Source organism: Agrilus planipennis, unplaced genomic scaffold (genome assembly GCF_000699045.2).
Source record: "Agrilus planipennis isolate EAB-ADULT unplaced genomic scaffold, Apla_2.0 scaffold194, whole genome shotgun sequence".
NCBI lineage: Eukaryota > Metazoa > Arthropoda > Insecta > Coleoptera > Buprestidae > Agrilus > Agrilus planipennis.
In genome coordinates, this window is record NW_020438909.1 from 334,450 (window position 1) to 347,213 (window position 12,764).

Genomic DNA, 12,764 nt, shown 5'->3' on the forward strand with positions numbered 1-12,764 from the left:
AATCAATACAATCGGCGAAACGTTGTTAAAGTCGGTCGGTCGTATATTTCGAGAGGGACGATTCAAATTTATTGCGTTCAGAGAGTTGAACAGTCGTCTAAGAAAATATGGTGCCCAAGAGTCTAAAGTTTGAAACACTACTTGCGTCTATGTGAACACTACAATAATACGAAAACTGCTCTCAGTTTAGTAAAAGCATTTTGCTAGCTATATATGATATTCGCAATGGTCACACACCATTAATCATAAAACTGTACGCCAAAGAAAAATACATCAAGTGTACCTAATGATTTACGATTGGCATTATGTGACACACAATTGTAGGAAGAATTCGATATTATGCGATAAATTTACAAAAAAAAATATATTTAGATACTAGCAATAATATCCATGGATGCTCGATGCAATTTCAGGAAAATTAACTAGAATACTTTTGTCGAAGGTTTCAACTTAATGCAATTTTTATTTAAAATGTTCTACGGCCTTATAACTTCGAAAAGAATTGCTTTTCTCGATGGTTACACTTTTATGTATAATGTCTGTAATAATACTATTATGTATCTATTTATAACTTTAAACTATCGAAAACGTCCTTAAAATGACCTCTTCCTTGGTATTTTTCACGTTCGTTCGATTTCGGCAAGAAACGACACTACTCGTCGAATTATTAGCAACGATCGAAATGTGCCTTATCTCTTCTTTATACGGTCCCGTTGAAAACTTGCTGCAGCATGATAAGATTGTTTACGCGAACGAAATGGCACCGGTAGTTCCTCGTCTTTATTAATATGAATATAGTATCTAATAAATGAAGTTTTGGTTTTTATCATCAGCTTACTATTACGATAGTTTCTGTGTTAGTGTAATTTGAATAAACTGGAATGAGATTTAGTGTCTGCGATATTTTGTGTTGGAACGAACTTATTTGCTTTCCTGATTCCTTCAATGAATATTTGATGTTGGGCTGGTGAGTTAATATCCCTTTTCTTTTTTTGTGTTAAACATGTGCAGATAAGTAGGTACATTTAATGGCACCATAAATAATAACTGCAGTGTTAAAAAGGATTAATACGTTAATACAATAATTCTTGACCCTTTACACTCTTTTTCTCTTGAGTCTCGTCATTAGTACGGGAAATGCGACTCCAGCGATTTTTTAGTCAGAATAGATATACTTACCTAAAAGTTTTGAATTTTTGAAAATTCCTTACTCAGTGGGTTGTTAAGTACCTACCATTGTAGGTATGAAGAATCTGTCCGTAGGTATACAGTTATATTCCTAAAACTTTTGCTTGATTAATGATTAGTTATTCATCTGGTGTTGTGTTGTATTTTTCAATGCATTGCATCTATCTATTTATTGCCAAATTGCTACATGGAAAGAACATAAATCATCCACTGTAGGAAATATCCGCTCATAGATTACTCGATGCTTTCTTTTCAAACAGAGTACTAAATCAAATCTAGAATTGGGGATTTTTCCACTTTTCACTTTCCGGAATCGTGTGTAGAATTAATTGAATGAATACAATACAATACAATACATACTAGATCCATAGATATTTAAAAATTTCAGGATGAAATATGGAATTTTCTTTTTAAAGAGTGAGAGGTATACTAATTCTTTTATTTTTAATCAAGTATTTAGGTAACAACAGGACTATTCAAGCAATTTTAGAGGTAAAAAATGTTTTATTTAAAATTAAATTGGCTGAATAGTCCTATTGAAAATATCAAGGAAAGAAATACGAAGGTATAAATAACAACTTTTTAAATTTAAAGATAATGCGATAAAATTCCTTTAAAATAATTCAAGCATTTCTCATGGAATACCTGTGGTAGGTATAGTGAAATTTCGCTATCGATCGGTTAATTTTTAAAGCTACCTTCTTTATTAAAGAAGTCTTTGCGTGACAAAAAGACGTAATGAAAACCGAATAGCAGTTCTCGTTATTATTGAGCCTAGTGCTCAATATATATTATGCATATAAGGTGGCAGCTTATAATTTAGTTTAGTGGTTATTAACGCAGATACTTATAAAGTGTTGAGCATGTACAAAGAAAACAGTGTAATTATTTCACATATACAATACAAAGTTTATTTTTATACATTAACTTTTGATAGATAGACACCATTCAAACAACATTATTACATGTAAAATACTCGCTTAAGGATGAATTTTATTCCTTACTACAGAATAGGCATATGTATCTATGTATATGTACGATAAATAGAATGTAAAACGATTTTCTCACCTGTTGACTTCTTCTGTTTTGCCGCTTTATTGTATACGAGGAAAGCAAGGATAAAAAACACCGATGAAAGCGTTTCTGCTCTCCCCACGACCCCCGTGACCTGTAACAGAATAGAGTTTATTATGTTATTCCTTTATGGCACAATATTATTAAGGGAAGCATGGCGCCAGCTTTTGTGATGCGGTCGTTTCTTTAAAAAACCTCCGCAAAACTACCTTAATACGTTAAAGACAAAGTGAAGGAAGTAAAATCTAATAAAGATGGATAAACTTACCGCTTCTGTGTGTATAGGATGCACAGTAAACAGCATCGCTGCCATGAAGCTCGACATTTCCGACAGGAATATAGAACACAATCTAGAACAAAGAAATACATGTTACGTTTCTAATTAAGCTAATGCACTGATAACAATGTTAAAACGAAAATTCTTTGATGTATGTATGTATACTATTAGGTTTGCTATACGAGTTACAGCAGTATTAGCATATAGCAAGGAGGAGTTAGATATAGCTTTAAATAAAATGAACGAGGTATTGACAAAACAGTATTGTATAGAAATAAATAAAAGTAAAACAAAAATGCTGGTTTGCAAGGGAAGAAAAAAGTAGGGAAAGAGCGAATATAAATATAGGAGACGAAAAATTAGAAGAAGTGACTGATTTTAGGTATCTAGGAAGTCAGATAAGTCAGGACGGAAGGAGTAGTAGGGATATAAAGAAGAGGATAGCGCAGCGTCGGGTCGTCTTCAATAAAAAGAAGTCACTTCCGTGTTTGCGAATGGTTAATTTAGAAATAAAAAGGTATTAGAAAGAGTAAGAGAACAGAGGACCCTATGGAAGTCAATAAGAAATACGCGAGATACCTTGGTAGGACACCTTCTCAGGCATGAAGGTCTAGTCAGACACATATTAGAGGCATAAACAGGAGTTAAGAGGGGTAGAGCTAGACCTAGATTAGATTACTGTTCGTAAATAGTTAAGAATGTGGGATGTTCTAGTTTTAGGGAAATGCGAAGATTAGCTCAGGATAGGAAAGAGTGGGGGTGCGTGTCCAACCTGTTTTAGGACTGACAACCTTATGATCTCTCTAAATGCTGTTTAATTTCAATTTTATCACGGATACATTGACGTTTTAGAATTTAAGAGACGTTTGGGCATTCAATGTAAAAAGATAACAAACCATTTCCATCTTAATATTGTAGGTATTATTTTTCATAAGATTAAGATAATTCCAAAAGGGATATATTTTTTTAATTCTGAAAACTTGTATGTATAGGTACCTAATGCTTTATATCTTCAGCAGCTTATTAAAGGAATGATTAGTAAATTAACTACAAATAAACAAACATTGTAGTTGTTTGTTACTAGTCGAACAGCCGAGCCCAATTGCCGAAATGTAACTGAATGGTGTGTAGATAGCAAATTAACTCCTAAAATCTAAAAAATGTATATGGTATAATCCAAAACCCATTAGAAATCGGGTAGCTATACAACGACCACCATATTTAAATTTAATTGGTAACGTTATTCAATGCAAAAAGGTCCTCAAAAACTGAGCCCGATATTTTTTCCACGTCCCTGAAGTACTTAGGTATCTACGTTTGCTGAAATATGATATTTGAATTGAGGGAGTAGGTGTATCTGACGTGACTCTTCTGGGGTATTCCTTTCATTCGCCCTTCTTGTTAACAGTATAAGGTAAAATAACTCTCAAAGGACCCATCCGCTACTTCCAGCACTTGTGAAAGCAACAACTGCCTTTAGAAAACGTAAGAATTAGGCACGCCAAGAAAAAGCACACCACTGTTAGCAGGAGTGGTTTTTCGCATACGTATTCAAACTCGCATAACTTTCAACTTATATGTATGCAGGGACTGCGTCGTCTGTCTTTGAATAAAGTGCGACTGCTGGAATTCTATTGTCTTAACCACCAATTACTGAGATTAAAATGTTAAACTGCAACGTTCGCTTTACGTATGACTTGTAATGGAGGCACTATTACTAGCACTTGCAGCAATTTATTTCGTTCAAATAATGCCGGCCGCGTTCTCGTTAAATTTATACTACAAAAACGCGGAAAAATAATTACGAGCAGCAATTAAGTACAAATAGAAACTTTTACGCTTAATAATAAGTGCCTACATAGAAAAAAGAAAATAATTTACGTTTACATATTAATGTCTTATTAATGACATGTCAAGAAAACAATTAATTAAGATTAATGGTTATTAACTGAATTAGATACGTAAAGAATCGTAGTGGTTAAATTTATACTTGTAAGTGAGTAAAAGGATTATAATCTTAAGGAATACGCCAGAGTATCTTGATACTTTTGTCGAATTTCGAACAGGTATATATTGAATGGCCTACCATTGTCATATTTCTATACATAACAAAAAAGGATCATCAGATTCTGAATCACCTCTACTCCTATCGAGATCCAACATAGCGCATCAGTGATATGTCTGAAAGTCGTGGATTAAACACACAACAAAACAACCCAATTTTATAAACAATTATTGTTGACAGTTGGTTGTCTTTTTTTGTTTCTGCAAAAACTATAATATTACGATATTTTCTTAGACAATTTTTGGGACATCGCGTCTGTGTAAGTAATTAGAGAAACAACCCCTTCAGAAGAAAAGAAGGTCTCGATTTTGTTAAACTAACCGTGAATTTTCTCTTAAAAATTTTCATCTGTGATATTGTTGCAGGACTTGAATTTTACATCCATTATAATCGAGTTAGCATACCCGGTTCGTTAACTTTTTTTATCTAATTTAGGTTTATGATTTTAATCTTGCACCAGAAGTGTATAAATTTAATTATTCCTTAAACAAAAATTTCCCTATTGTATAATTACTTAACTGCATAAAATTTACATTGCGCTAGAACACATAGCGGAAAAACCTTTCCGCAGAATAAAATACACAAAATTAATTTCAATTTAAAACTGCAAATATGTTAATAATAGTAAATACTTTTTATAATGGATGAAATTCAATGACCTATCGTCACTATTCTATGAATTTCGAAATTTAGAAATCGAATAATATCATTCATTATATATGATGCTAATAGAAGTTACTCTACCGCTTTAGCTGCTTTGCAGAGTTTATTTATTTCATGCAACATCTTCTACTTTTACCATAATATTCAGATATGTTAGGTACAATAAAAAGAATAAATGTCAAATCATCGGCGATTTAAGTACAACCAGTTTTGATACAATTGTCATAATTGTCGAGATGAATAGGTTTCGTTCTTATAAGTGAAAAATATAATTAATGAATTACACTCCTACGGTTCTAAATTGAGCCCACTTGAATGAACCGCAGATGCTACTCTCATTTCCCGAACAAAACAAAAGTCCTTTAGTAATTGAACTCGCGTCTTCTAATTGATGAAACTTGAACTTCTTGTAATCAGTCGACGTCGCTCAAGGGATAAATTATCTATTTAGGATTTAGGCGTCGCAACGAACTAAAGTCTTATTTGAAATCACGACAGTTGGACGATTGCTTCGAAGTTGTAATAATGCCGAGTTTTGCGCACCTACTTCTACAAATGAAAAGATTTCTATCAGTAGAAGCTTGAATAGGCGCTATGCCACCATCAGAAGGTACTTTTCAATAGAGGGCAGAGATTGATTTCGTTGTAAAAAGAGGAGAGGGTGTTTGAATTCGCTCCAGGTTTACATTCACCGACTTATTAAAGGGAAGGAAAAGGGAAGCCGTCATTATCTACTGAGAAAATGATACAGGATTGTATTTTGCAGTCGATCTTTTTAATAACTACCTAATGAACGTTTCAGTTAATAATTTTCACCATTAGTTAAATTAATAATTTGTTAAATAATACTACCTATCAAATTTAGATAGCCGAATCATTGTGATTTGATGATGAGTAAACGTAGATTACTATGCTTACCTAAAATACAGAAGACATACAACGGCATGGAAAACAACATTAACCAAGTGGTAGCCTAAGGGTTCTAACTGTTGGAAGTAGTAATTCCATCTAAACGTTAGCACCGTGAGAGGCCTGTATGACTTGTGACTCTGCTCCTGAAATAAAAAAGATAACAGTGCAACAAAAATTATATAATTAGGTATCAATTTTATGGTTATCACAACATAAAATCCTTTTTTGTGTGTTAATTTTTAATATGTATGTACGTACGTTCAACAACATGTGTTCACCAACATACACTCAGCTACAAATAAACACACAAAGTTTATTAATCTGTAGCAGGCACTTTTTGACATTCTTCAGCGCGCATTCAATAGCGTTAATGCGTATGCTGTCAAAAAGGCCGACTATAGAAGGTAATATGTTTGAATGAAACAATAGGTTAATAGGACACCTTCTCAGCCTTAAATTCTAGTCAGGGACATATTAGAGGCAGAAACGGGAGTTGAGAGGAGTAGAGGTAGACTTAGATTACTGTTCGCAAATTAGCTCAGGATAGGAAACAGTGGAGATGTGTGTCCAATCAGTCTTAGGACTGACGACCTTATAATGATGATGGCCCAAACAGCGATGAATTTCACCTGTTTTTGTTTCTTTTTCAGTAGGTGCCTACTTTGCATTATATATAACATTACTGCCTCTTGATTATTAACCGTCATAATAAAAAAATTGATTCCCAAAATAAAAAGAAAAGAAAAACAGAAAAATGACTTACACTAATTAAATCAGCTGGCAGAACATGAAAAATAAAATATATTAAGTTCTTATTGCTTCAACTTTTATCGCCAGCCCGAGCTGTTAAGCACAGAAACAGGATATAAAACTCCAGTAAAGAGACGTTGTTTTCTAAATAAATGACACACATCAAGCGCAAACAACGGCTTCGCATTTTAAATTTTATGGTAGAGATAGCGTCATAACGTGGTTATAGAAAAAAATTAGAGCCCTAAATTCAGGAAAATACAAAAATCTTTTTGCGCAAAACTAAAATACGTTGTTGAATTCCATTCGTGGTGCAGTCCGGAACACAACTCATTTTTATATTTAATTGATTATATGAACTGGTAGTCAGAAAATGTTTTGAAACAAATTTTATAGAAAAATCATCATTGTAAAATGTTTCAACATTTTATTCCATTCTATTTAACGTTATTATCCAAATCGTCGACATTTATTTCTAGATTGTCGCTGAATAAAAGCAGACACTTTCATATTTTCCCCCCTTCTGTTGTATATTTGATAGACATTGAAAAAATGTACAAAAAAACTATTGATTACCAGTTGAGATATCAGCTGAATACTTAATATTAGATATTGCTTTAATAGTAAGCGATGTCAACAAAGTCTATTGTAGCTTTAAAGTTGTGCTCCAATTCGATCATCGTCGAAATGTGTAGGTTGTAGTAAATGAGGAAAAAATTAAAACTACCTTTTAAATAACTGTTTCAATAACAGTAGCTGGCGCGTTTTTAGACGGGTTTTATGACTTTGTAAATCTGATTTTCGTTCACATTTGGAACGCAATAAAAAGCAGGGCTAATACCGATACACCGAACGCATTTTGTCATTAGTTACAGTACATTAAATACACGGAAAAATAAATTGTCTGTAAGACAACCAGAGGCTGCAAACCGAAGTGACACGATAAAACTAATTGTCCAAAATTTACTTCTACTACTGTTATTTAGATCCACCTTTTATCTCTATATATTGATATTAATATTTAGGTCAGTGATATATTTTGGAAGGTGGAAAATATTAGGAATTTCACATTACCTAACTGTGTTCCATTTTTGAAATAAACAAGTTTATATTCATGAAGGTTTTTGAGATTTCTTATTAGCTTTCATCAATACAAATCATCGAACAACCCCAAAGTTCCCCTACTGTAAGTAGTTAGTTAATATGGAGTAACTGGCAGTATATCGCCATCTATGATGTATACCGGTGACTTCGTATATACAATACTTATTGCAGTTACTGGTAGTAAGTAAATGTATTTATAGATGGCGATGTACTGACAATAATTTGATATTGTATAATAGGGTTGTTTTACAAGTCATATGGGCACATTTATTTTTCAACTTTCAATAAATTTTAGAATATTGGGACGTTACACAACAGTAAAAGATAACAGAAAAGGATAAAGTCTTTCCAATCTATAACTTCTCTTATTGATTTTGTAAGGAAACACATCAACACAGCGAAAAAGTTGAATGTAGCACACTTCTCCTATTATCGTGCTTGTTGTAAAACGAACCTGTCGCTAAAGGTATCTCATCTTACAGCCACTTTCCACTTACTTCCATTATGACTTCTAGTCGCTAGACTGCACAGTGTTATATTTCGTTGCTTTTTTGAAATGCAACACTAATTCTTTATAAGTGCATCTGCAAGAGCAGGATTCGCGTTTAAATTAAATTTTCTTCGTGCTTCCATTTACGAATGGGAATCAAATATTATCCTAAATATAGAAAACGAAATGCCCTCGTAAACGAAAGACTCCCGTTCAATTTTTACGACTGCAAACGGGCGAATCTGAGCACATTAAACAGTCATTTTATACGAGATTCGTGCAGAATTACGAGAATTAGCCGACACGTAAGATATCTCAAAATTGTTTTCTATTGACCGACTTGGGATACCCTCACCTCTGCTACAAATGTAGAACGGGTAGAATTCACTAGATATTTTTCTAATACATATTTTATAAGTGTGGTACGTAGTTTGTGTAAAGAACAACAGGCAGTTATAGAGCTGAATCAGCTACGTAGAGAAGTAAATATTAGGAACGGAGTCACACAAGGATGCACACTGTGATCGGTACTTTTTAATCTATACATCGAAGACGCGATCAACATCATTAAAAACTGTACAACTGTAGGGATAGATACAGGGGCAAAAGATTCAGATTTGTCAGATATTAGCATCTACCAACGAGGACTTAGAGATAACTTTAAATAAAATGGAAGCAGTATTGAGAAAGCTCTACTGTACGAAAATAAATAAAAGTAAAACAAAAATACTGGTACGCAACGGAAGAAAAAGTAGGGAAAGAGCGAATATAAAAATAGGAGACGAAAGATTATAAGAAGTGGCTGATTTTAGGTATCTAGGAAGTCAGATAAGTCAGACGGAAGGAGCAGTAGAGATATAAAGCAGATGATAGTACAGCGTCGAGTTGCCTTCAATAAAAAGATGTCACTTCTATGCCCGCGAACAGTTAATTTAGAAATTCGGAAAAGATTGTTAAAGGACGACTCTATGGAGGTCAATACGCATGAAGGTCTAGTCGGAGACATATTAGAGGCAGAAACAGGAGTTAGGAGGAGTAGAGGTAGACCTAGATTAGATTTCTGTTCGCATATAGTTAAGGATGTGGGATGTTCTTGTTTTAAGAAATGCGACGATTAGCGCATGATAGGGAAGAGTGGAGATATGATAACATACTTTATAACTATCATTCAACATAAAATGTTGGTTATTACTTACGTTCGTCCGAATTGACTACACTAAATTAACCGATGCAACCTACATCCCGGCGCAGCATTAATCGTATATCTATTCACACATATACCTAATGCATGCACAAAAGCTCCCGTCAATTCATGAAAATCATAATGCATAAAATAAGCCGGGTGTTGATTGGACCGAAAATATGTACCTAATTTATATTATGCGGATTGCAAATATGAACCGATATTGTATATGTACGTGGCGTTATCAAACAATTCAAACATTTTCCTGCTTAAACCTTACGATTAATTTTAAATGTGCAATTCTGGTTAACAACATTCATTATCAAAACAGAAATTAATATTGTAGTACCTCAATACTTGTGATAAAAATTGTAGCTTCAATCAAATTTATGAGGTGTCTGCAGTTTTCATGAGCAATTAATATCATTGTAGTATTTCGCATAATTATAATTTATAAGAAAGAGATAAAAATTGAATAAAACATTGACTCCTATCGCGTCATAATTAATTTGCACGAACAAAAAGTCATTGCAATTAAATTGAACGTACTTTCGCCAAATCGACTGCAGAGAGAAAGGTCAGTTATAACTTTTCAATAAATGCGGACCCAGATTCGAGCGAATCATTTCGCTCACCAGTGGATCTTAAAAATAATTGTTTGGAAAGGGACCAATATTCCATAATCTGAATGCCTCCGAAATCAAAAGTTCTGGCGCCTTAGAATTCCCAGCGTAGCTAGGAAAGCTTTGAAAATCATAAACTGAAGCGGGAAGAATCAATTCAGATTAATGACGGAAACGTGAACGCCTTTATAGAAAGCAAACCGTGGAAAACTAATGTGAAATACTGTTTTTGTGCGAAATTGTGAAGGGGTAAGAGAGGTAAACATATAGACACAAGGTGCTGAAAAAAACTCATAATTTCATAAAAATGAAAGTATATCCAGTTGTAGCAGTATTATTAAACTCTGAACATAATCTCTGTATGATAAAATTAAAATCTCTTATTGTATTTCGTGGTCATTTCTATTATTTTATGATCTATGTATTAGTTTGTCATTTTGAAACTGACGACTCTAATGAAAATATTTGTTTACAGCTTTTCTCACATGACTGTTCATTAATTTTTAACCCTTCTAAAATATGCATTAACACCTGACAAATGTTTGGACAGTTAATAGTACTTAATAGATCATAATAATGACTTGAAATGTATTAAAATATTCTCTTATATTATTATTAATCGTTAATGTTTTTTGTACTGTACTTTTTTATCCTTCTAATATTTGTTTGATCTTAAATCAGACCAAATTTTTATGCAATCGATTGGAAGATCTGGAAGAAATAAGCTAGACGAATTTGTTACGGGCTGTTATAATTTTAATGTTTGTGATCTACTTATGAAGGTATTGATAGAAATTATACAAATGTATGCAATTGGAGAAACACAGCATACTATTAGGTAGTTAAACCAATTAAAATAACAAAAGAGGGAATTGCTTAAATAACAGACCGCTTCGAGGTTCACTTTCTAAACGTGGGCGGTTTTTCCACGTCTCATTAAATATGCTCTTTACTAGACGATTGGCTACATGTAATACTCGTTTTAGGTAAGACTTAAATATAACCTACGTAGGTTCAGAAATAAAAATTACAAAGAACATGCCTACTTATCGGTTTTCGAATACATTTCAATAAGTTTATAGAAGTCACTTTCTTATTACTTAATATCGTATTGTAGAAGAAAAGGAAAAAGAAAATTAGATGTGTATTATATACTTTGGCCATTTACTATATATTATACAGAATAGTTCATCATGACAAGAATTAATTAATGTTATTCCCAGAGCTTGATGTGCATAATTATGCTGGAAATGCCCGGCAATTCCTTATCACAGCCGCCTTGAAATATCTTCGGATTCCACTAATATCTTTAGACTAAATTAGTTATCTGAAACTTGGACGGAATCCAGTACAATTATTCTAAGAATTCAACAATATGCAGAGAATCCATGTTACACCATACGTGTGGAAAATACCAAGTAGAAAAGAACGATAACGAATCATTATGTAATACAGAATGTATTGCGAAAATGCTTGAGACGCTGCTGGGGTTTGAATGTGTGAATACGAAAACGACTCGTTCCATTATCGTGGCTTGATGCTGTTGAACCAATATTGGACAAATAACCGACCCCCAAGTTAGACTAAGACAGAACAATGCCTGAAAGAGCTCATTAACTCTCGCCTTCCTACAGCAATTTCGCACAGAGTCGGCTTAATGATGTTTCGATTGAATTGACTCAATCTAAATTACTTTATCCAATCTATACGTAGCTTTAGCTGTCAATCGCGTAGAAAACCATAGCCCAATCTGTTTAATCTTTCAACATTTGACTATTAATACAAGAAGGTTGTGCTAAGATATTCAGTTTTAAAGCATTTGCTAACGTATGTAATTGTTATAAATTGATACAATATTTAGAATGGTTTTTAAGAATGTTTCTAAGAGGAAAATTGAGAAATCTACATTCAGACATATAAATGCAATGCAGCACGCTCGCGCTTGTTCAAATCGGAACTAAAAGAAACTACATTGCATTAGGCATTACATACTTGGCTATCGATAACGTATATTTTCCATATAATTTATTTAATGTATGACTAGCATCCACTTTACAATACTGTTACAATTTGTAATATGAATGTACAATATATAGATACGTGTATGACATTAATAGAATTTCACTGTTCATTCCCAAAACGGCATTAGATAGAACTTTGGTCCTTCCAGTTTTAAGGATTCCTTCGTCAGTGGAAACTATAATGCTTGAGAAAAATAGCACTGCACAAGAAATCCTCTGGATATATGATATTTTCTCTAGTTTACTATTTGATTAATTAGTTACTTTCTATTTTATTATAAAATTTAATAGTGCTTATCATCATAGGGTCGTCAGTCTTAAGACTGGATGGACACGTACCTCCACTCTTTCCTATACTGAGCTAATCTTCGTATTTCCCTAAAATTAGATCATCCCACATCCTTAACTATTTGT

The 12,764-nt window shown here is 33.2% G+C and overlaps 1 protein-coding gene across 1 annotated transcript in view; it reads right to left on the reverse strand.

Annotated features, from left to right (window-relative positions):
- Nucleotides 1-12,764, reverse strand: part of LOC108741642 (transmembrane and TPR repeat-containing protein CG4050) — a 33,489-nt gene that overhangs the window by 18,718 nt on the left and 2,007 nt on the right. The window contains exons 3-5 of the mRNA XM_018476504.1: nt 6,186-6,322; nt 2,531-2,612; nt 2,257-2,356 (exon numbers count right to left, since the gene is read on the reverse strand). Coding sequence (XP_018332006.1) covers nt 2,257-2,356; nt 2,531-2,612; nt 6,186-6,322 — 319 coding nt within the window. The remainder of the gene's footprint in view (nt 1-2,256; nt 2,357-2,530; nt 2,613-6,185; nt 6,323-12,764) is intronic.